General features: G+C 34.4%; 3 protein-coding genes across 4 annotated transcripts; all 3 read left to right on the top strand.

The window, feature by feature from the left end:
- Nucleotides 1-273: 273 nt before the first annotated feature.
- On the top strand, nucleotides 274-9,232 carry LOC133314905 (uncharacterized). The gene is made up of 6 exons (XM_061516435.1): nucleotides 274-428; nucleotides 526-557; nucleotides 5,749-5,937; nucleotides 7,567-7,614; nucleotides 8,651-8,712; nucleotides 8,788-9,232. The coding sequence occupies exons 1-6, from the start codon at nucleotides 352-354 to the stop codon at nucleotides 8,890-8,892; spliced, it is 513 nt and encodes a 170-aa protein (XP_061372419.1). The 5' UTR covers nucleotides 274-351; the 3' UTR covers nucleotides 8,893-9,232.
- A 1,784-nt stretch (nucleotides 9,233-11,016) lies between these two features.
- Nucleotides 11,017-17,596, top strand: LOC133314903 (DEAD-box ATP-dependent RNA helicase 50). Its single transcript, XM_061516433.1, has 7 exons — nucleotides 11,017-11,717; nucleotides 13,193-13,387; nucleotides 14,943-15,130; nucleotides 15,771-15,984; nucleotides 16,633-16,764; nucleotides 16,871-17,046; nucleotides 17,139-17,596. Exons 1-7 carry the CDS (start codon nucleotides 11,085-11,087, stop codon nucleotides 17,374-17,376), a joined length of 1,776 nt encoding a protein of 591 aa, XP_061372417.1. The 5' UTR covers nucleotides 11,017-11,084; the 3' UTR covers nucleotides 17,377-17,596.
- A 1,134-nt stretch (nucleotides 17,597-18,730) lies between these two features.
- Nucleotides 18,731-23,829, top strand: LOC133314934 (protein FAR1-RELATED SEQUENCE 2). Of its 2 annotated transcripts, none has more exons than XM_061516487.1 (9): nucleotides 18,731-18,781; nucleotides 20,269-22,369; nucleotides 22,463-22,519; nucleotides 22,625-22,693; nucleotides 22,848-22,913; nucleotides 23,003-23,065; nucleotides 23,143-23,208; nucleotides 23,294-23,368; nucleotides 23,451-23,829. In XM_061516487.1, the coding sequence occupies exons 2-9, from the start codon at nucleotides 20,309-20,311 to the stop codon at nucleotides 23,523-23,525; spliced, it is 2,532 nt and encodes an 843-aa protein (XP_061372471.1). In that variant the 5' UTR covers nucleotides 18,731-18,781; nucleotides 20,269-20,308; the 3' UTR covers nucleotides 23,526-23,829. The 2 variants fall into 2 exon arrangements, with proteins under 2 accessions (XP_061372471.1, XP_061372470.1); XM_061516486.1 differs by having other exon boundaries at nucleotides 22,997-23,065.
- The last annotated feature ends 1,093 nt before the right edge of the window (nucleotides 23,830-24,922 follow it).

Here is a 24,922-nt window from a genome sequence, read left to right as displayed (position 1 = left end):
AATTTAATTTATAAAAAAGTTCCAACACGTTTGATGGTGCCCTAGTTTATTATAACTCATATTTGATGGGATGCGGGTTAGGGTATTAATTTATGTAACAAGTAATTAAAAACAGAATAAATAGAGTGAGAGGTGTGATACATGTTTGTTTTGTGACGCTAATTTATTGCACAGAAGAGTACCCGCTTCATCCGGACCGACCCGATCCGATCCAGTCCTCGCTTAGTTAATTAATGTTAAATCTATGGTCAAAGGAAACCGAGTTGTTGCAACTCGTGATTCCTCTCTCTCTCTCTCTCTCTCTCTCTAAGAAGGAGAAGAAGAAGAAGAAGTAGTAGTAGTTAGAGAGAGATGCTAGAAAACATTCAGTCAGCTCCAGCAACGGAATCGGCCACAGTGGTGAAGCGCTATGCTCCTCCCAATCAAAGGTACTTTTACCAACACAACACTGTTGCCTATTACCCTCTTCTTCTTCTTCTTCTTCTTCTTCTTCCCTTTTCAATTTTCTCATTCTTCTTTTTGCAGGAGCCGTTCTACCAACAGGCGCAAGTCATCTGGTCAGTTCACTCCTTATTCTTTTCATCCATCTCCCAATCAATTCACCTTTCATTTTAACGATTCTTTATTTTATTTTATTTTATTTTTTATTTTTTGCTTTTAGGAGCTTGGCGATATATATAAAGAATAGGGTGGTTATATGATAATGGAACAAATCACAGTAGATAGTGTGACAAAGTTTTAACTACAATGTCGGGCAGTGAAATCGGGACAAACCACGCGTTTAGACATTGAATTTAACCCATAACAAGATCTGAGCAATTCACAGAAATCTCAACGAACTTATCATTACTGGTGCGCTCCCAGAGTGATTCCCATGTAAAACAGCATTTTAGAATTTCTTTACTCTTTCTGTGATATCTTTTCTGCCCATTCCACTATCAAATTATGTTCAACTATACTGCTATGCAAGATTAAGATCCTAATCCAATCCAGAGTTGAAAAACAAAAAACTTGTGAGTTTTGGAGTTTATGTAATCTAGGTAAAAAATTTATTTTCCCTTGTCAAACTGGAGTTTCTGATGTGAAATTTCACCTGTTATCATTTTGTTCAGCAATTAATCTCAGAATACTTAGCCAAAAAAAGCTACTTGCTGCTTAATCAGCATCTTGACCACGTGAACTCTAATGACATACTCCTGTAACTTGCCACCTTGATTATATAGTTGAAGAGGAATCTAGATTCTTTCTGTCAAATAAGTCTAATGTCTCTGATGGAGGACAAAAGATGCTTTAGGATTTAATAGCATACGGTCTTCTTGGGTGAGTTTAAGCTTGTAAAATTGTGGATCGAAGTCATAGTAAGGCAAGATTAACTTGTAGGCAATAGGAGAGATATTAAGAGTTAAATCAGTGACTGTTTGGTGCTGTGAACTGTAGTTGTGAGATTAGAATTTGGGGTTGGATAGGATTTAGGGATAATTGACGTGAGCTGTCAAACTCACTTAAATTAATCAGGTTTAAAAAAATAAGGATTTGTAATATAGGAAACAACCTGAATCGTCTCTCTCAAGAACATCCATCATTGGACAATACGAATCGGAATCCCTTCATTCGTTTAGAAACTCCTCTCTAGATGATCGCCTAACGTTTAATCGAATACAGCGCGTCTACTCGTGCAATCGTAGAGTATCAACCCGTTCGACTTAAGATCATTGGGTTAATAAACGTAAATGTTTAATCCCTTCCCTAGAGTGCAATCGCACATCTTGAATCCGAGATAAGGGAAGAGAAACGAGTTGAATGCAAATGAGGCGCAAGTCTTCCAGATTCAACCATGGAATCCTTAATCTTTGGATTGATTAAAGGTCGCTTTGGCTCCGATTAATTAACTAAAACTCCAGCAACTCGTGTTTGACTTTGGCTCCCACTTTGACCATCTTCTTGTCCGAATTTGGCTTTCATATCTTCATAACATTTTTAGATCTCTGAATTATCTGCAAAATGGGATAAGAACGGGATTAATCGGATACCTAGAACAAAAATTATGCTCAAAATACTGGAACAGCATAAATATGGACTTTTTGCATAAAAACAAATTAAAACCAATTAAAAGACCAACATCCAATGCGGCTTAAAAGACCATTATTTACATATTAAATAATCCTAAAATTACTAATCAAGAGTAACAAATAAGTGTAATAAATATCAATTATCAAATCCTCCCCACTTATCCTTTTGCACTCCTGAGCAAAATTAAAACTTGAAACAAACCAAAAAGTTGACAAAACAGAAATAAAGACTAGGGGATAGACCAATCCTTTCTAACAATTGCCAAGAACACAGAATGTGAACAAGGATCATAAAGCTTCTAAAGATCAACCAATCAAGACAAGAATTCCTTCATCTCAAATTACAAAACATGGTAATCTCATTTGATAATGCTATTCACGCAAGATGGTCTCTCAAGGGATGCTCTCAGTCAATCTCTCAAGTGTATGGGGTAAGCAAGTGTATCACTCAAATTCCACTCAAGAAAATTGTCCTACCATAGGTTTGCTCAACTTTTACTTCTTCACTGCTCAAAACACATGCATGCACAAATCAAGAGGACTTATTATTCAAGATTGTATGGGGCTAGGGCGAAGGAATGGTGGATAAGTATGGAAATAAGAGGCTAAACACCCAATAAATTTAAAAAAGCATTGGTCAAGAACTACACAAAACAGAAACGAGGATAAAACAAAAATAAAACAAAGATAACACAAAGTTATTGAAATAGACATTTTCTTTTTTAGTTTTTCCTTTAATTTCTCTTTTTTTCATTTTTTCTTTCTTTCTCTTCTCCTTTTTTTTGTTTCTTTTCTATTTTTCTTCCTTTTCTATATATATATATATATATATATATATATATATATATATTCTGCAATTTTTTTTATAATAATGATTCAACAATTAAAAAGGGGGCGAACCGGAGCAGTGGTAAAACTGTTCCTTCATGACTGAAAGGTCATGAGTTCGAATCCAAGAAACAGCCTCTTTGTAATTATGCAAGGGTAAGGCTGCGTACAAGGATTTTCTCCACCCCACACTCGCTAGTCGGGTTTAACGGGGAGTGGTTTAAAAAAAATGATTCAACAATTAGCTATTTATGCAAACACAATGACCAAACACAATTTTTTTTTATATTCTGCAATTATTTTTTATAATAATGATTCAACAGTTAGCTATTTATGCAAACACAATGACCAAACCAATGCAATGCCAAATAAAATACCCCTTCCACGCTTGCAATGCCAAATAAAATACCCCCTCCACGTTTAAAATGTTGCACGTCTTGGGCAACCCCCCTCCGCGCTTAAAATGTTGCACGTCTTGGGCAACCCCCCACTTAAACACAACACTAAGATGAAATCAATTCTTAAAAAATTTCTAAGGTGCAGGATCAAATGGTTTTGCACTTAGGCTTGTAATGTGGCTAAGACAAGAATGATATAAAAAGACACAAAGGGGCTAACTAAGGGAAATATAATGCAAGTGGTGGCTATCTGACCAAAGTGGGAAAATAAAACAAAGAATGTCTCTATCATATTTATGCATGCAAGTGAGAAATGTATTTTGAAAAAGAAAAAGAGTAAGTTTTAGAGAACAAAAATCATGAGTAGAAGCACACAAGAAAGAAAGAATGGAAAAAAAGGAAATCCATTCACACAGGCCTAAAATCTCACAAGGGTTAAACCAATTCATGCAATCAGCATCATGAATTCAACTACCAAGTCAGATAATCTAAGAATCAAGAACTCAGCACAATCAGAATGATCCATCAAAAGCAACATGTCCAAGTTCTATGTGAAGCTCAACAATTATCAGAAAAAAAGGAAAATCCAATTATTTGCAATCAAAGTGGAAATAAAAAATGCAAAGAAAAACAAAAAATAAAGAAAAAAGGAAAAGGAGACTCTCTATCCTCCTTAAGGAGGGTAAATGGCATCAGTGAGTTGAATCTCTGCCTTCACAGGCTGCTGTTGGGGCTCCTCATAGAGAGTCTTGAGATGATGTCTATCCACTATGGAGGTCCTCTTCTTCTCTTAATCCCTTCCCTAGAGTGCAATTGTACATCTCGAATCCGAGATAAAGAAAGAGAAACGAATTGAATGCAAAGAAGGCACAGGTCCTCCGGATTCAACCATGGAATCCTTAATCCTTTGATTTATTAAAGGTCGCTTAGCCTTTTATGGCTAAGTAGAAAACGAAAATAGAAATAAAGAACAACAGAAGAGAGAAAACGAAATTGTATTCAATCCTAAAAACAGTAAAACGTATAACTGAAAACTAAAACTAAAGACTCCCTACAAGGTTCCTAATCTCGCCCTTACGAGGCTCCACAAGTCTAACTGAAAGTAAAAGGAAACAAAATGTAAATAATAGCTTTGGGCCTTATAGATATTGGGTTCTCAATTACAAACTTAAGCCCAATTAATTAACTAAAACTCCAGCAACTCGTGTCTGACTTTGGCTCCAACTTTGACCATCTTCTTATCCGAATTTGGCTTTCATGTCTCATAACATTTGTAGATCTCTGAATTATCTACAAAATGGTACAAGAATGAGATTAATCGGATACCTATAACAAAAGTTCTGCTCAAAATACTGGAACAACGTAAATCTGGACTTTTTGCATAAAAGCGAATTAAACCCAATTAACAGTCCAACAGCCAATTCGGCCCAAAAGACCATTATTTACACACTAAATAATCCTAAAACTACTAATTAAGAGTAACAAATAAGTGTAATAAATATCATCAATAATTCAAGCAAGAAATAAACTGTGACTCAATGCGGGTAAATTTTTAATACTTATTACCAAAGAATCTGGTCTGTGAACTGAACAAAAATGATTAGGATTGTAGGGGAGTAAATTAACCAAGGCATCTCACCTTAGAGACTCATCATATGTCCGGTAGCTATGATTTCCTTAAAAAATAATATCTTTGTTAGAAGATCGAGAGGATATCTCATAATATCATTGATTATATCTTAGAATAGTTAAGAGTATCTTAAATAATCTCTTAGGATTGGTTTTCATATTTCCTTATATTTCATGATTTGTTTCCTTATTTGATTAGGATTAGGAGTCTACTATTAGTATAAATAAGGATTATTGCTTTGTCTTTTATAACACTTCCTTCATATCAAATCAATATCAACTTCAGATTAATCAGTCTTTATTCTATTTTTTCTTCCTTCCCTATCTAAATCCCTATAATTTCAACAATCTTCATTCACTGATTCATTGTTAGTATGAGTGACTCTCCACTTGATCCTTATATATATATATATATATTTTCCTAGTTTCGGTTGATTAGGCCCATATGCTTGTCAACCTTAAAATATTTTGTTTCCTTGTTTAGATAATCCTATTTTTTTTATTTCCTTAAATTATGAGATTTGATTGGCCAATGTGAGTGGCCCACACCCTTAAATTGAAGCCACCTTCATGGAAATACTATAGAGAAAACTTATGTTCTGTTTTTCTACAATTTCCGATTGTGAAAAAATATTACAAAAAAGAAAGAAAGATAAAGTACTTGTCTCAGTGAAGTCCCCACACTGAACAACTGTACATTACTCATTTACATAATTATCAGCTAGCAATGGCAAAGCTTTCGGCACATTTGTTGCCAGTTCCTGTTTTTTTTTTTTTTTTTTTTAATTTTTTAAATATCTGTTGGTTTCTATCAAATTCTGTAGACCGGCTTGATCGAACAAACAGTGTTGGGAATGATTTAGAAAAGAATCAAGTTGCTTCTTCAAGAAATTTTCAAGTTCCAGATCACAGAGATGCTGGTAGCAGTAATCTTCTTAATGAGAATCATTATTCAAGGTTCATAGCTTTAGAAGGGTGTAGTTGCAGTCCAGCTTCCCAGCTTCTTATTGATCGTAAGTACCCTGACTCTTGCTTGAGAAAACTTGTATATGTTTAGTATTTGCGTATTCTTTACTTTGATGGTTTCTACAATTCCTTAGGTTTTCTTATTAGAGCATCACTGGAGTTCGTGACCAATGACAATGACACCTGTTGTTATTTTAGGCAAGTAATTATTTAGCTAGGTCTACGAATTAGAATGAACTCATGTACACTAATTAATCAGAAATGATATATGTAAAGCGTCAATTCAATTCAAAAGCTTTAGCTGTTGGATGAGACTACATTAATAATTTTATATATCTCTAACACGCCTCCTTACACGAGAACCCACTGGACTTGAAAGGTGGATAATGAACAGACCCACCTATCTGTGTTAAGAAACTCCACAAAATATAATTAATTATTAATTAAATGGGGGCGGTGAGAATCGAATCCGTAATACCGAGCTCTGATAAAAGAACCAATTCAACCCAAAAGCTTAAGCTTTTAGGTGAAGGCATTTTAACCATTTTGCCCCTAATTAATTATTTAATAACCATTTTGCCCCTGATTGGAAACTATCTACCAATCTGCCCCTCTTTAATCGACTAAGCCAAAAATTTAATCGACTAAATGATCGAATGAAGATTTAGTCGATTAAATCTTCAACTTAATCGACTAAATCTACCTCTTTATCAGAAGAACAACCTTGTGTATGGGAGATTTAGTCAATTAAATAGGGAGATTTAATCGACTAAATCTTCATTCGATCATTTAGTCGATTAAATTTTTGGCTTAGTCGATTAAAGAGGGGCAGATTGGTAGATAGTTTCCAATCAGGGGCAAAATGGTTATTAAATAATTAATTAGGGGCAAAATGGTTAAAAAGCCTTTAGGTGAGGCTATAATAATGGTTTTAATATTTCTCTAACAATATACAGTCCCTTTTTTTTCATTTGAGTTGGTACCAAAGCCTTTATGACTAAATGGTCTAGAGTGCGATCTTTGCCGCCCTTGTTCTTTTAATAAAAAGTTGAATTTCAATGCAAGGTAGGTGGACCTATGCGTTGTCCATGCTTCAAGCCTAAATGGCTCTTGCATGAAGAAGCTTGTTAGATATAAAATATAACATTATTCATATTTCTTCGCCTTACAGTTTAGGTTTTTGGAATAGTTGGATCATGGTAATTTCTTTGAGGTTGTTGGTGGAAAGGGGATGCCTAAGGCCAACTTTTAGTTTGACCTAATATGGTTTATGCTCACTCATTCTTGTTGGATTCCAAAAGTGTTTGTCTGCATCCCATCGAGTTAGTTTCCTTAACAGATGATTACTAACTCAAAGTCCAAAGAAATATCAACGTTGTTAGAAATTGTTTTGCTTATAATGAATATATGTTTTGCTTTAACTGTCTGCTTACATGGTTGCATATTTTTTGTTTGATTAAAGGTTCTATTGTCTTCAGTATTTTAACTATTCAGCTCTCCACAATACAGAATTTAAATTTATTGGATTACAGAGAGAAAGGGAGGAAGAAAAGAAAGGACAGGAAGGTGGAGGGGTGGGTGGGGCAGGAGTTGTTCAATTTCTGTTATGAATCTGCTATGTCCATATCCTTGGTTAATATTACCTGTTATCTCTGGCAATGTATTTCTGTTTCCAGGTTGGACAGCTGCAATACATTCCTACAATAATCTCAAAGATTCATCTGGTGAGTGGGCAACCATCAAAGATGACAAGCTTTTCCGTTTTATGAATATTTGCTACTCTGTTCCTAGTATTTGATGATGATGGAACTCAAACTTGTTTTGTATGCCTTGGAAGTTTTTGGTGAATTGAATTCAGGTCATCAGTGAAACTAATGATTCAGAATAACTACTGTAATAGACCAAATTTTTATTTTGCATATTTGGCTGACAGTTTCTTGTGGGTGTAATTGTATTTATAGAGAATTTGCAACTGTAATGGGAATAAAGAAACAAGTACTTTTAGCTCCAATGTAAGCTGGGATCTGGCCAAGTCTATTTGACCTGATGACTTTTCTTCCTTTCTAATAATTTCTTCTATCCAATAACCTAAAAAAAACCCAGATCTTGCTCATGTAATAAATATGCTTAATATGGTGATTTTAAAGCATCTAATTAAAGTTGTTCTTAGGTACTAATTGGATAAATCTTGGGCCTTCCATGATTAAGACCATCACCTACTGGAAATTTGGTTATTAGATGTATTCAGGAGTGGTCTGATTTACAATTGAGATGCTTATGAGATTTTCGGTTACTTTAATTAAGTAACTAGAAGATGTTCTTACGTTATACACTAGTAACTAATGTTTAATGGTTTTTTTCAATGGGTCTGCATCTCAACCACATGCAGTATAAGTAATTTTGCCTTTTATTAATGATTTATAATTACACTGAGTCCAAGTGTTTTGTTGTTGTTCAAGCTGAGGACTCATTAAGTGATGGATATCATTATTCTTTCATTGAAGCATCATTCTTTAATCAGCCTTTTGGTTTTGGCTCTTTTAGTTTATAATTGATGTTGGGATATATTATATAACCATTTTCCCACTTCTGTGAGCATCTATCATATGGAGAATTCATATCATGGCTGGCCTAAGTAAATGCAAGCGATAATATATTATGTGCTGCATGTGAACTGTGTAGTATGGGCATGTTGTGTTCTGTACTGCTGGCATAGAGCATGCATTTTAATTTTCTTTTTTTACTGCTGTCACATTTCAGAAAAGCCAGTTATGTATTCCGGTGGAACATCAGTATGGACTCAGTTTAGACTCCCTCATCAGGTAAGCTTGGTATTAAACTCATTCCCCTCCCTCTTACCTTCTCATGTGATATTTTGATACTATATTTTCTTTCAGATTATGTCCCCAGCTGCAAGTGCTTCATCTTCTGTGTCACAGCTGGACTTCCTGGGAGAACTTCAACGCCAAATGCAAAGTGCTAATCCTAGTTTCAGCATATGATTATTTAATAAAGTTTTTGACTGAATCTGGATTTGCTGAATGCTTTAAGGAGACTTAGATGCTCAGCTACCTGTTTTTTTGTGACTTTGTGACATTGATATGTCAAACTGATTGCATAGTGTTTGTAACTGAAAATCAGAGTTTCTGCCGCGCCTGTGTATGTGTAAGTTGGGATGTCGTCCATTCAGGATTCATATTTAAATATTTACTCTGTATGCTTGCGAAAAATAGTTTTCATAGTTTACAGAGGTTTGGTATGACCATTTTTTGGTTGTTGTAAAAAATGAAGAAACTAGAAGCTAAAATTCATGATATAACTGACATGCACTATTATAACCTCTTCGAGATTAATTATCTTTTATAGATGAAGTTTGTGCTTTTTCTCAGTCTGGCTTCTCTTCGATGCCCTAGTATACATCCGGTTGTGTTGCTTTTGTTTACCGCCATGGGCCTTTTCTGCAAGCGGTGTGTTATAAGCGCTGTTGTTCTCACCAGTAGACCTGGTCCTTGATGTGTTGGCTTTTGAAATCTGTGTTTCACTTCCATCCCGTTTTCTACTTTTTCCACAACAATTATCTAAGCAATCTTAGCTTCCTTTGGACAGGTATGTATGCCTTTTTTTTGGGATTGTTGTTTGGTCATCGGGAAAGCAACAGACATTGAATTTGAGATTCGTACGCCAAATTAAAGGTGATAATTTTGGTTCATCGTTGTGTCCATTTTATTTTTCATGCATGGTATGTCCTTAGTTTTGTTTGAATTGATTAAAGGGAAAATTAACTGTAAGGAATGTTAAGAAATAATATTTATTTTGAAGGGATAAAAAAGAAGCGAGGTTATATTTGCTACCTCTTTTTATTATTTTTTCTTACTATCAAATTTTAACCGTTAATTTTCACCAATCTAACAGTTATAATTTATTAATAATTAATTATTAAGTATGATGCAATAAATTACAATCGTTAGATTGACGGAAATCAACGATTAAGATTTAATAGTAAGAGATAATATGAAAAAGAGATAGTAATTATAATCTTCTCAAACAAAAAGAATGTTAAGAAATAATGTTATTAACCGTAAGGATTGTTAAGAAATAATGTTATTAAGAATGACTATTCAAATTTTAATTGAAGAGGGTAATCTTAATGAAATCTTTAACGTCAATCTCTTCCCTTATATCTTCTTTGCTTTCTTCAAGCTCTTTCTTCCCTGGATGACACCTTCACTAATGCCAGTTGTCAAACCAGATACCCTCATTAACGCTAATTGCTAAACTAGATGCTCTTACCAAAGTTGAGTGCTATCTTCATTGCAATAGTTGATAAGTTGCTTTTCCATAGAGGTCGCGAGGCCAATTTCGGTAGTAAAAAGATTCATGTTTCCATTTATTTATTTTTTTCGTTTCAATATATGTTCTTTTTCATATCGTGGTTGATGCTTATCGTTAAAGGGACTTAATGACTATTGTTTATTATTTGAGCATCGACGATATCCATGCGATGACCATCCAAAGACTGTTATTGATCAATCAAAAATGAATTGCAGTCGTTTATGATAAATATCAAACTGTTGACCATTTAAAGATGATTAATGAGCATTAACGTATGACTATTCAGTAACTATTGATAACAAAAATTAAAAAATATGAAAAGAAGAGGTAAAGTTTTAAAAACTTACCCGTTGTCCTAAATAGATTTTGAATTGTTTTTGTTTCGAGCAAACGAAAGAAGAAGTAAATTAAAGCATTAACGAGACAAAAGTGCAATTGATGTAACAAAATTAAGGAGAGAGATGGATGGTTGAGATTTGAGAAGGACAAATTTGATCATTAGCTGAAATTAAATAATTTTCTTTCTAATTAATTATTTTTCTCTTTAAATTAAATAATTCTATTTTATGAGAGATCATTTCCGGTACAACGGAAATACATCTTCCATTGCCAAAAGAGGGAAAATATAGAATATGAGTAGAAATATCTGTAAAAATGAAAATAATATAAAAATATTATTTTTTGTTATATTTAATAAACAATGTTGGGCTTGGGAGGTGGATTTGGGCCGAATCTGGTTCAAAAGTGTAGAATAGTCCTTCTCTCCTTATCTTCTTCATGAATTGGGAGTTGTAACAAACACACAGAGAGACACAGAGATAGAAGAAAGAAAGAGAAGAGAAACAACAAGTAACAAAGGGCAATGGTGGTTGGGCAAGTTCCTCTTCCTTCTTCAAAGTTGGTCCTTAAACTCAAATCCAATGGTCTCAGAGGTGGCTATGGGCATGGCTATTCTCTCACACTCACACCCAGTCCCACACACATACTCTCTTCCTCTTCCTCTTCCTCTTTCTCTTTAAGCGCCTCCGCCAATGAACACACAACAACGTCCAATAACGGTGGCAATCTTCACTCTACTCTTGATAATGATTCTTCATCAAACTCTCCCTCAAAACTATCATCGAATTTTGGAAGATTAAAAGCTCAGCGAGTGAAAGCTCTTATCCACCGAGCCAAGGAGCAAAAACGCAGTGTTGATGATAACCTAGTTGTAAAACGTGCACCATTTTCCAAACGTATTGATATTGAAGATGAAAACCCTGATGTTACCAATAAAGCGAGTTCAGGTTCAGGTTCAGGTGCAAGACGTTCTCCCTCTCATTCAAGTGGATGGGGGTATAGTCCTCCTAAGCCTCAAACGCAGAAGAAGGAACAGAGAAAACAATTGCCTGACAACAACTTTTTCAGTCTCAAGTCATTCAAAGATATAGGCTACAGTGACTATATCATCCAATCCCTTAAAAAACAATCTCTTACGCGCCCTTCCCATGTACAGGTAATCAACTCTATTTCTTAACTATGTTTTTCCCCTGAATGGATGGGAATACCATGACAGCTCAACTAAACTATCTCTGCTACCCCATTTTCATTTCAGCTAACCATTGATTTCTCTAACAGTAGTTCTTCCTGTATTGGAAGTTGGTTCGATATTTGTTCGGGGACATTCATATTATTGTCATATTCCCTTTATAGACAGTGATAAGAGTAGGACATAGATAAAGGATGAACCCCAATTCATAAAACCTCTCAAAATCTGTTAATCTGAAAGAAACCGATGGAAGGAAAAATGAATACCCAAGTGAGATAAATGCCAATAACTTTAGTAAGCTGCATTGTTTGCAGTTCTTGCATCCCGGCCATTCTGTTGAATCCCACACTTGTTCCGAATTTTCTGATGCCAGAGGAAACTGTTATAGCCATTGGCTAGCTAGGGCAATGTTCTTAGATATCATTTTTATTTTTATTTTTAATAAAAGAAAATAGAGTAAACCCATAAATTGGTCCTCCAAAGATTAGCATATAACCACATTAGTCTTCCAAAAGTTTGTCACTAAATCAGTCCCTTAAAGATACAAAATTTGTCTGAGTATCACCACTTTAGCCCTCCATAAGGAGGAATGTGGTGATGTTTTAGATATTTGAGGGACTTATCTGGTGAAAAAAATCTTTGGAGAACTAACATGGTGACACCGTAAACTTTGGAGGACCAATCTAGGAGTTTACTCAAGAAAATTTTTCATTAAAACAAATAGAAGATAATTCAAATAGTTACCAGGATAACGGACCCTCAATATATATATGAATAAACAACCAGGAGAGAAAAACAAAAACATAAGTGAAGCAAAGTTTTGCAATCCCTCAACATACCTGTAGGGGAAACCCCTTTAAAAAGACCATGTGCTTTTCATCAAATGGAAGCCAAACAAACCCCTAATCTTATTCCAAACAAGTTGTTGATCCATAGAAATATCTTTAAAGATGCGTGAATTATGCTCCAACCAAATGTACCAAAGTGTAGCATAGATTGCACATAGCCACAAAAAAATTGGCTTCTTTATTCTACCAAAGCCAGTAAAGCTAGTCAACAAAAACTTTTCCAAAGACCTAGGGCACACCCAACACTCTTGCCAAACAAATAATTCTTAACTAATTAGCTTCAAAACAATGTAAGAATAAATGGGGAACTGCTTCTGAGCTACTGTTGCACACAACACACATCAGACTTATGTGGCTTATGAACCTGCAGCATGTAAGTGCTATTTTGCAAGATCAAGTTACCAAGACCAAAATTCCCCTTGTTTATAGGCTTGGAACACGTTTACTTTTTTGGGTTTGCTTCTGGTCATTTTTTATGCATTATATACATTTATAAGTTTGTAAACTGTATACCTGTCAAAAAAAATTAGTTACCATTTTTTTAGTTTTTATACTCCAAGTGTGCTTTATGGTGAATAATTTGATTATGTGTAGGCCATGGCATTTAAACCTGTTGTTGGCGGAAAGACTTGTGTCGTAGCTGATCAAAGCGGTTCTGGAAAGACATTAGCTTATCTTGCACCAATAGTTCAGCGTCTTAGACAAGAAGAACTAGAAGGACTTAGTAAATCCTCTCCGCAAGCCCCTAGAGTGGTTATAATGGCACCGACAGCTGAGTTAGCTTCTCAGGTTAAATGCTGCTCGTATTCTCAATAGGAATCTATCTCATTTTCCTTTTCTTTATTTTTTTTCTTGTCTGATGCAGAGAAAGTACATAAACAGTAACTTCTTAACAGAATTATGGTTTAAGTGTAGGGAAGCTCCAAGTCAAAATACTAGTCCCATCTAAACTCAGCCCATTTTAGACATTAAAAGGTCAGATCCTAGTAATGTGGCTACTTAATACATTAAGAATCACGTTAAAAACAGAATAGAAAGGAAAACAAGAAAATAAACCATAAAATAAAACAAAAAGGGAAAGAGCTTTGCTCCTTGATCGTTTTTTGATGTTACCTCTTACTATTTATGCAGGGATCACTTGAGCTTTTCTTCTTTTTATTTTTTTTTATTTTGTGGGGTGTGGGTTTGATACTTTTCAAATATGAGATGGGAAACAATCAGATTATATTGTCACCAATATTTTGATGTGTCTGGAGAATTCAAAAAGATTGTTTCGTGTACTTTTTTAATGTAATAAATAAATAACATCATAGGCTATTATTATGTTTTGAAACTGATGCTGGCATTTTGGCTCACATTAAATGTTCCTGTTTTATATTCTCTTGCTTATACCTTGCTGTTCCTTAAAGCATTTGAGTGTAAATTTAACTTAATAAAAGTAGTTTCCCAGGGGGAATTCGTCAAGTACTGAGTTTGACTAGCGAGAAATAATTTGAGATGGGAAGTTAAAACTATTGCTGTAACAATCGTGGGAAGCTAATTTGCCTTTAATAGGCCTGATTGATTATGATTGATTAAGTTTCTGGAGGTGTAAAATCATTTATGACCTTCACGTAGCAACTTAAGCTTTTAGAAAAGTTTGCCCTTGACTTAGTATCAAAGCCTTTATGACCAAGAGGTTTAGAGTTTAATCATTATTGTCCTCATTCTTCTAATTAAAGTTGAGCGGGGTCTATGTATTATTTATGCTTTAAAAGGTTAAAGAGCTATTGCATGAAGGGGCGTGTTATGACTTATGAGCCTTTACCTAACAACTTAAACTTTTACAAGAGTTGGTCCCTGACAAGGGTGATGTAGAATAAATGTTTGAGGCAAGGGTGATGGCTTATGGGTAATAACCCCTCGTCATATTTCTTGTTTGTTTATTTAGTTACCGTTATGAATATAGTTGTCTTTTATTGTATCTGAGTGTATAACTTGTATCCAGCTGATTTTTATTACCTTAAAGGACCAATTGTAACCAGTTGCAAGAATCGAAATTTCCATTTTGATTTGGAATTTTTGTGTGTTTTAAAATAAATATTAAATAGAACTATTGTACATTTTGTAACCTTACTGTCCAAACATAAGAAATAGAAGTTTTCTTTAAGAAAGTATGTTTGATCATTTGCCATTGTAGCATTTATTATTTAAAAACAGAAGCCCAAAAATGATGGTAATTGATGACCTAAGAATATGCAGAGGGGTAGGTCAACCATCTGAATGCACAAGTACAAGTTAAGAAAATGCAGTTTCATCCCCTGGAGAGTGGTATAACTGTTGTTTGTTAATGTATTGCTTGCAGGTCTTAAATAATTGTCGATCATTGTCAAAATCTGGGGTTCCATTCAAATCTATGGTTGTCACAGGTGGATTTAAGCAAAAAACTCAACTGGAAAATTTACAGCAGGGTGTTGATGTCTTAATAGCTACACCTGGCCGTTTTTTGTTACTGATAAAGGAAGGCTTCTTGCAGTTAACAAATCTAAGATGGTAAGCCTTGGTCTCTTTTAGATTGAACTACTTATTAGTTATTACCCTTATAAATTTCCACATAAATTTTCTGTTGCGTCAGCTTTATCATTAAACGAGCAGTAATGCAATTAATTTCCTTTAGTATGTTATGATTTTGTTGACACAATGTACAACAGTTAAATAAAAGCTAGTGTAGCTAGTGCGAAATTGGTCCTTGGAATTGCATGGTCTTGTAGCTGGAGTCAACATATCGTTAATCTTTGACTCACATATTATGACACGGAGTCAAGGACATAAATTTTAACTTGTCATTTAGCACGTGGTACAAAATTGGTGATCAGGATTAGGCCACAGCAAAATTGATTTCTTTTGCTGATTGATCTGCTGTCATTATGGCAGAAATTATCCAACATGTGGAAATTGATGTTGAAACTGCGCTGTGATAATATCAGGAATAAATGCTGGCCACTATGGATATATGCCTATTGGGATGTCTGACTTTTTATTCCTATTTTGATATTATAACATTTTCCTATTAAATGAATAGAAAAGTACTAGACTTCTTCGCCCCTTCCTTCACCACTATGGATATCTGTCCATTCCATGTTTATCCATCCACGTCAATTGTGGAATTTATCTTAACAGTAATTTGCTGCAGTGCCGTGTTGGATGAGGTAGATATACTCTTTGGTGATGAGGACTTCGAAGGGGCTCTTCAATGCTTGATTAATTCTTCACCGGTCGACACACAATATTTATTTGTGACTGCGACTTTACCAAAAAATGTTTACAGCAAACTTGTTGAACTTTTTCCCGATTGTGAAATGATCATGGGACCTAGTATGCACCGAATAAGCTCTCGCCTTGAAGAGGTTAGGTTTCAGTTGCAAAATCCTTTTCCTTGTATTTTATTTTTCTTGGACAGAAGAAAACGTATTCCCTGAATTTGCTGACTAAATATGAGAAAACACAATCCTTGCATTTGCTGACTAAATATGAGAAACAAAACTCCTTTTGTATTTTATTCTCAAGCTTTATATACTTTGTTCTGTACCATTGCGTATGGCACTCAAGTTCGTAACAATTATAAAACTGGTATGGCACACGAGTATTATAATATTCTTAGAGTGCTGGGATCTTTTGGTGTGTGCCAGCCATGCTGGATATAATGACATGTATTGTTAGAGTTATAATGTAAAACCATTTACGGGTTTTTAATTACAAGCTTAAACTGTTGGGTGAGATGGTTGTTTCATATTGTCTATGACTACAGGGTTACGAGTTCGATCCTCTCTGCCCCCACTTTCTAATGGAATTAAGTAAGCACAAGATAGAACTAAAAAATAGACTTGTGCAATATCCACGCTTCCAAATATTTGAGAGTTATAATATAAAATCATGTATAGACCGCGCTATAATCCAAATTAATATTTGCAATATAACTGAACTCTGCACCGTTGTTTTGAGTAGTCTGTTTCAGCGTACATTGGTGCGATGATTTATTTCTCATTTTTTTTCAGATTATAGTAGATTGCAGTGGAGAAGATGGACAAGAAAAAACTCCTGATACCGCATTTTTGAACAAAAAAGATGCTCTTCTGCAGCTTATGGAGGAAAGCCCTGTCCCGAGAACTATTGTGTTCTGTAACAAAGTATTTTGAATTCTTTCTTCCGGGACTTATCTTTTATAATTTTGATTTTCTGTTGCAGTATTTATTCTTTTTTATTTTGGCATAACCCTCCAAAAATAAATTGCAGATTGAAACATGCAGAAAAGTTGAAAATTCATTAAAGCGTATTGATAAGAAAGGAACTCGCATTCAAGTTCTACCTTTCCATGCTGCAATGACACAAGAATCACGGCTTGCTAGTATGGGAGAGTTCACACATTCTCCGTCAAAAGAAGTCTCCCAGTTTATGGTTTGCACCGACAGGTATTTATCTCTATAACTCAGGTTCAAAATCTTGTCTTTCAGTTGTTTTTATTTACTTTTGACTTGTTTGATAAGTAATGAAATGATGGCAGAGCATCACGGGGAATTGACTTCGCGAGAGTGGATCATGTGATACTATTTGACTTTCCACGTGATCCAAGTGAATATGTACGTCGTGTTGGAAGAACAGCGAGAGGAGCTAGCGGAAAGGGGAAGGCATATATATTTGTAGTTGGGAAGCAAGTATCACTTGCACGCAAAATAATGGAAAGAAATCAGAAGGGTCATCCACTACATGATGTACCTTCGGCTTATGAGCTCATGAGATGAACTATTATGGTGAGTTTGATTTTGAGTTTTGTGTGCTCTCATTCTCAAACAAACAATGGCAAGGAGCACTACAAGCTGCTTATGCTTAAGAACCACCAAATTGCACATTCATTCTCACTCGGCTTATAGTTGCATACACACAATGTGGTTTGCAACACTTCCTTATAGCAAAAGCAACAACTACATTAACTACCTGTATCTCTTAAGTATGAAATGAAATATTGATTTTACCTATGATAGTTTTTTTTAATATATTTTGAACTATCGTAGTTTCCAAATGCACAATTAATTCTCTTGTATTCGTTGATGAAACTAGTAAGAGTGCAAGTCTAGAAGATAATTGAAAGCAAATTAATAATTAGAACTCAGAAATCATTAAGTAAAAAGTAATTATGTGCTTGGATCTGTCATTTTATTTATGGGAAAAGTAGAGAGAGATGGACATGAAAAAATATTTTTTTAATTTAAAATTTAAATTAAAAAAAAAACTATTCAATTTTTCTCCTATGATTTTCATTCCTTGTGTTTATCTTTCTCTTAAAATGATATAATTTATGTCATTTAAAATGACAAACACCAAACTCTTTATTTATTACATAAATGAAAAAAAATTGTCTTCAAATATTTTTTAACTTATTATTATATAATTATAATTCACTTCATATGTTTTACGTGGTGGTAATATGGGCTCCTAATAAATTGTCATAGATCTACGGAGAAAATGAAAAGAAAATGCATAAAAGTCTAAACTCCTTATGCCATTATTCTCTCCTCCTTGTATGAAACTCTGGTAACGTGGTCGAACCAAGAAGACGATACAAATATTGTAAGTGCAAAATTTTCACCCACCAAGTTCTCTTTAGGTGGAAACTGGAAAACAACTATTAACCCATTATTACTCAAGTAAAAATAAATTTCATCCATTCACTTCTTGAGCCTTTTGGATGGGATTATGAATAAAAAAATAAAAAAAAAAGACTTTCAAAAAACATTCATCCTATAACCTGTTGTTAAAAACATTTTGTTTTTCTTAGGGCCACCGCTCTTAAACGCAATCTCGTGTGGTTTTAGGGAAATCGGTTCTCATATTAAGAAAAAGATTATGGATAAAATAAATAAGAATTTATTCATCTTTAAATTTTAATAAATAAAAAATTATATACGTATTATAAATTAAATTAGCAATAAATAAATTTTTATTTCTACACTTTGGTTACAAAACTTACTTTGAAGTAAATTTTTCACCTATTAAAAAAAAAAGAATTTTTCGAAAATTTTTATATCAAACTTCGTCGTTTGGTGGAAGATCAAAACTTCATCCGCGGAGGAGCATCTTGGGTTTTGCGCGCTTCCCCTTTCTATGCTATCTTTCAACAATGGTGGTTTCGTCAACCATTCCATTTCGGTAGTTACTTCACTTTTCCTTTCGATTTATCGCTGTTCTCTTCTTTTTATTACGATTAGTTTACTTCATTTCCGGAGGAAAATTCATAATTTCGCGGTTCCTGTTTTCCTATTCATGTGCTTTATTATTATAGTTGAACTTGAATTTTGAGTAATGGTTTCCTTGATGTTGAGATGAGAGTTTATTAAATTTTAGCTGATCCACTTGACAATGGCATGGTGCCAGTGTTAACAATTCCAGCCTCATGGAATTTCATGTAATAATCGGAAGAGCTTAAGCTCATGGAATGATTCAGCGATTCTTTATTAGGTTTTCAAGTTATTCAAGAAAGAATGCCAGAGAGTTGGAGGCCAAGCCAAATTAGTTACTCTGTATATTTATGGCCTTAGATCATATCATGTACAGTATTTTCCATAACCATATTAGAAACATTTTTGCTTTTGAAAAGTGAGTATGGAAGCATATATGAATAGAATCAAGAAAATGCTTTTTAAGCATAGTGAGATTGATGAGGTGTGAGAGGGTTGTGCGTCGCATGTTGGAAGAAGAAGTGAGAGAAATGAGCAAATATGCATAGAAGATGCCCCGTTCACTCAAATCACACTACGTGGTAGTTATTCACTGCTGGGTCCAAGTTGTATAGCGCAGGGGAACACTAGCAGCCTCAGGCTTGGCTTGTTTATTAACCGAGACTAAACTTGTGCTCGTTCTTGTGCTCAGTTCATTTAATATAAGATACTTGGTTTTGCTCAATTGCTATCCTCAGCCTATATAAATGAAACTGAGCTTAAATGAAACTCTAAACAAAAGCTCAAATGAACTTTGAAATATATATTTTCATATATATAATTTCAACTACACTTGAAGGTCACAGTTTCGATTCATGTTGTCAGCCTCGTTAAAATGCAAGGTAAAACTGCTTAATATAGACCCTTTCCTGGACCCTATGCGTAACAGGAGCTTTATAGCACCAGCCACCAGGCTATCATTTTTTTAGAATAAAAAAGTAAGATATATGTTTTATTTTGTCAAATTCAATTTATGACTATTATAGAATGAATAGTGAAAACCAATAATAATCCAACACGGAATTTATAGCTATTATCTACTTTATAATATATTTGTTCACTATAGAATCTTTAATCTATTACCTTGAGAAATTGTTCAAATCCTGAAGCTGTTAAGAGTGTTAGTGTTGATAGTGTAGAAGTCCCACATTGAGTGTGTCTCTTTGTATTCTTCAATTGGTTTGCTATATAATAGCACCAATGTTGTGTAGTTTAATATAACAAGGATTACTATCATTTCCTCTTGTATCTATGATATTCAAGCGTTCTATGCTTCTATCTTCTTCATCCAATGTTCTTCATTATTGTGCCGTATATATGATCATTGCATATGTTTTATGCTGTTATTAAACATTGGATTATACTTGCATCTTGTGTTAATAATGTTGTAGTTGCTTTTTCTTATACTCTTCTTTTCAGATATTGTGATAGAAATGGTTTCTCCATTAGATAATGGTCCATGTCAACCATGGAGATTGATCTTGAGCTGCCTATATATGAGCATGAGAAGCTTGATATTGGATCTAATGGAAATGATGTTGCCGATACTGCATGTAATATACATGTTGAGGAGCAAAGAATTAATCCTTCTCCAATGACTGAACACTATGAGGAAGTTTTAAGTGAAAATGCTTTCTGTTGCCAGGAACAGGTGGATTTGAATTCCAATCAGGTGGATGCTATTGATAAAAATCCCTTTGAAGAGCCACAGAATGGCTTGGAATTTGAATCAAAGGAGGCTGCGTATTCTTTCTACAGAGAATATGCTCGCTCAGTGGGATTTGGCATAACAATAAAAGCCAGTAGACGCTCAAAAAAGTGTGGTAAATTTATTGATATTAAAATTGCTTGTTCCAGATTTGGAAGTAAGCGGGAGTCCAGTACAACTGTTAGTCCACGACCGTGTATAAAGACAGACTGTAAGGCTGGCATGCATATGAAGAAGAAGCTAGACGGTAACTGGGTCATATACAATTTTGTAAAAGAGCATAATCATGAGATCTGCCCAGATGATTTTTTCAGGGGGCGGAACAAACTTACAAGTAATGTAGCTTGTCAGAAGAAGGGTATGCAATTGGCTCTAGATGAGGGAGATATTCAGGTGATGATTGAATACTTTGTGTCTATGCAGGGTGAGAATCCAAACTTCTTTTATGCAATAGACCTGGATCAGAATAGACATTTGAGAAATGTATTTTGGGTTGACTCAAAGGGAAGACTTGATTATCAAAACTTCCATGATGTTGTTTTGATTGACACTTTTTACATGAAAAACAAGTATAAAATTCCTTTTGTTCCTATTGTGGGAGTCAACCATCACTTCCAGTACACTTTACTTGGATGTGCACTGGTTGGGGAGGAGACTGTTTCAGCTTTTATATGGTTAATGCGAACATGGCTAAAAGCAATGAGTAGCCTATCTCCAAAGGTGATTATCACCGACCATGAGAAATTCTTGAAAGAAGCAGTTGTAGAAGTGTTTCCGGATACACATCATTGTTTCTGTCTATGGCATATTGTACATAAAATCACCAAGAATTTGGGTTATATCATAAATCAAAATAATAATTTTATGGAAAAATTTGACAAATGCATTCATCATTCCTGTTCGGATGAGCAGTTTGAAAAGAGATGGTGGAAACTGATCAATAGATTTGAACTAAAGGACAATGAATGGGTTAAATCATTGTATGAAGATCGTAAAAAGTGGGTGCTCACATACATGCGGGATGTTTGTCTGGCTGGACTGTCAACAACTGTAAGGTCTGAAAGTGCAGCATCTTCCTTTGACAGCTATATTTGTGCCGATTCTACCTTTAAAGAGTTTATTGAACGGTATAAAGTTTTCTCTACAAACAGTTTTGACCTGGAAGCCAAAGCTGACTTTGAAACAAGACAAAAGCAACCTGCATTAAGATCTCTATCACCTTTTGAGAAGCAGCTATCAACAATTTATACAGATGCCATATTTAGAAAAATTCAGTTGGAGATATTGGGAATGGTGTCTTGTCATCTGCAGAAGAAAACAGAAAACAGGTCAAATGTAACATTTCTTGTTGATGATTTTGAGGAGCGGAAGAAATTTACTGTTTCTTGGAATGGAGCAGATTTGGATGTCTTTTGTTCATGTCATTTATTTCAATACAAAGGTTTTCTGTGTAGACATGCAATTCTTGTCATTCAGATGTCTGGTATAACCAACATTCCATCAAATTATATTTTAAAACGATGGACAAAAGATGCAAAGGCCAATCAATTTTCTGGTGACCTAATTAGCAGAACTGCTAGTAGAGTGCAACGTTTTAATGATCTTTGTAGGCGGGCTATTAGATTAAGTGAAATTGGGTCTTTATCTGAAGATACTTACCGTATTGCATCTCAGGCTTTGGAAGAAGTCTATAAACAGTGTGTGACTAGAAGCACTTTAGAGTCCAACAAGTTGGCTGTTGATGTTGAAGAGAAGAATTCTGGCTGCCATCGGACAAAGTCTACAAAGAAAAAGAAGTCATGTAATAGAAGGGTTAGTTAATGATCGAATAATGTGGCGATGCTAATACTTGTTTTGACTTGTAGTAAGTGGTGGGCATTCTTAAACAGATTTTGTATATTACAGGAATGCTTTGATCCAGAAAAAATCAACATCAAGATGCTGGACGGCTTCCAAAAGGGGGTCTGTCACATGTTGCTTTTTTTGCCCTTTGTCCTTCATGAACAAAGTTCTGAGCTCCTATATTGGTTATAATTTATAGCATCTTCGGTGGTCTTTTATGTGCAGGAACAGAGAAATTCGAGAGCACACAACTTTGATAATTGTTATATTTCTCAACTGGACACGCAAACAGTGGTATGGGGTATTTCTGAGCCCAACATTGTCCATAAAAGTATCCAGTTACAGTACTTTTAATAGTTCCATGCTTCTTAAATGTTTATTCTTATTATTATTTAATTTCTGTTATATTCTTTTGGCATATAAGATATTTCTGCCTTTGGTCTTACAGAACTTGGATTCTAGAGCTTCAACTCTTGATGGCTATTATGGGGCTCAACAGAATGTGCTTGGAGACGTATTCTCTAGTCTTCTCTGTACTTTTCTTATAGTAGGATTGACTGTAATGTATAAATTAATTGTTCTATGTACTTTTTAAAGGCACAGCTGAACTCAGTATCTATCATGCATGATGGCTATTATAGCAGTCAACAGGCCAATCTGGGGATGGTAGAGCGCATGTACTTTTTCCTAAGCTCTTGTTTTAAGAGATGTTTATGGATCTCATAGTTTGTCCTAATCTTCAGGGGCAAATGCATTCCGTGCCAAACCGCGGTCCATATTATGGGATGCAGCACAGCATGCAAGGACTGGTAGTGGGTTATGTTACATTTTGAAGCAGTATGGCTTAATATTTTAGATCCGTAGTAATCAGCTTATTCTGGTTTATTTTTGCAGTTTGGGGGACAGCTTACTTTCAGAACGCCAACAGTGCATGAGTGTTTTGAGCTTCAAGATAGTGTACAAGATATGGTATGCACTTATGTGAGTGAGTTCTGATTAGCACTTTAATTTGCGCTGCAAAGTAGATTCATGATATATGATTTTGCTTCAGGAACAACCTATTAGGGCCTCGCAGTTCCATGGCATTACATCAAAGCAACTAGATGTTGATAAATCACTTTCCTGATAGCTGGAAGGGTACCGTTTCTTTCCGTGTCAGAATATAACGTAATATGTATATAGTTAATATATATTAAACAATTTAAGAAGCTCATTTGCTTGGGGAGGAGGGTTAATGCCAAAAAGCTTCCACTAAACGCCCTTGTCAAACCTAAATCAGTGCTGGCGTAGTCCGTCACCGGAGGACGACTGCATATTCGTCGGTGGCAAGATTCTTGTGGTGTGGGCTTGTGGGTCTGTGAGCCAACAAATTATGAGAGGTTCATTATTTCTTCCGGGCTTTTATAATATCTGTGTTTAACTTTTTCTTTCCCCATAACATAATTTATTGATAATTAGAAAATGGGATTTATTAATCTCCTACTGTAGGAGATAACTTACCTCATGTTATAGAAACAAATTATGTGGGTCCCACTATTTTTAAAAAAATCAAAAAAAAAGAAAAAAGAATGACACGACTTTTCATGTGTCACTTGCATGAGAGAATTCTCGCAAGTAACATAAGATAATTTAAACCGAAAATTTATTAAAGACAACATCAAATACTAGAGGAGAAAAACTTTTCTCATTTTGTAGGAAAAAATAAGTTATCTCCTACTCAAACAAAGATGTGGGGCCACCATTCCTTTTAAAAAATAAAAAATAAAAAAATATTTGACACAAAATTTAATGTGAGTGTAGGAAGTATTCCTTCTCTCCTATAAAAGGAGACAATCATTGCCCATACTAGAGGCGGTGAATCTTGTAATTATATCTCAACGTATTAAGCCCAAAAGAACAACGGGGAGTTGATAACAAATAAGTGGCCGGGGGGCGGGACATTGAAAATAGTGGCTTCAACAATAGAATGTTTTGAAAATAAACACCGATGTTACCAAAAAAATAAAATAAAATAAACTTCAAGTTTAATATTTGGATTGAATTTACAATTTCAAATTTGATTTTTCATAAGTAATGAATTATAATTGTTGATGATATTTAAACTCCAACCTCTTATTTCGGTACGCGTGTATAAATTTTATTATAATCTTAATAATTGATTTTCTTATCACAGTTATTACGTCTCGCATTTTCCTTTAAAATGAATCACACATTTTAAAAGAACTAAATTCAATCATTATCATATTAGGGTTATGTTAATGTAGGAGTATTATAATATATTGCTTAATGCTTATAATATTTTTTTATATGGCTGGTAATATTATTTTATTACAGGGTCATCCTTATACTATCAAATAACTCTTTAACAAAATTATTAACTCAGTTTTCTTTATTCATTAAATTTAAATGTGTAACTGGTAAAAAAGTTAAATTTTAAATATCAGGAAAATAATCCTTTTAAATATAAATGCGGAGAAAGTAATACGCAATTAAAATAAATACGTTAATTGTTTTCTCATTTAT

The sequence above is a fragment of the Gastrolobium bilobum genome, unplaced genomic scaffold, assembly GCF_033153095.1.
Source record: "Gastrolobium bilobum isolate Gb01-03AN ecotype WA unplaced genomic scaffold, APGP_CSIRO_Gbil_v1 utg8637, whole genome shotgun sequence".
Lineage (NCBI taxonomy): Eukaryota > Viridiplantae > Streptophyta > Magnoliopsida > Fabales > Fabaceae > Gastrolobium > Gastrolobium bilobum.
The sequence above is the reverse complement of the archived record's forward strand: the minus strand, read 5'-3'. Positions and strand labels throughout refer to the sequence as shown.

Excerpts from the sequence above, each read along its gene's own strand:
- LOC133314905 (XM_061516435.1), top strand. The coding sequence starts at position 352 with ATGCTAGAAAACATTCAGTCAGCTCCAGCAACGGAATCGGCCACAGTG. Across the intron at positions 429-525 it reads TATGCTCCTCCCAATCAAAG|GAGCCGTTCTACCAACAGGC; the intron begins GTACTTTTACCA and ends TTCTTTTTGCAG. Across the intron at positions 7,615-8,650 it reads TAATCTCAAAGATTCATCTG|AAAAGCCAGTTATGTATTCC; the intron begins GTGAGTGGGCAA and ends GTCACATTTCAG.
- LOC133314903 (XM_061516433.1), top strand. The coding sequence starts at position 11,085 with ATGGTGGTTGGGCAAGTTCCTCTTCCTTCTTCAAAGTTGGTCCTTAAA. Across the intron at positions 11,718-13,192 it reads CGCGCCCTTCCCATGTACAG|GCCATGGCATTTAAACCTGT; the intron begins GTAATCAACTCT and ends GATTATGTGTAG. Across the intron at positions 15,131-15,770 it reads CAGTTAACAAATCTAAGATG|TGCCGTGTTGGATGAGGTAG; the intron begins GTAAGCCTTGGT and ends AATTTGCTGCAG.
- LOC133314934 (XM_061516486.1), top strand. The coding sequence starts at position 20,309 with ATGTCAACCATGGAGATTGATCTTGAGCTGCCTATATATGAGCATGAG. Across the intron at positions 22,520-22,624 it reads TGGACGGCTTCCAAAAGGGG|GAACAGAGAAATTCGAGAGC; the intron begins GTCTGTCACATG and ends TTTTATGTGCAG. Across the intron at positions 23,209-23,293 it reads AGCACAGCATGCAAGGACTG|TTTGGGGGACAGCTTACTTT; the intron begins GTAGTGGGTTAT and ends TTATTTTTGCAG.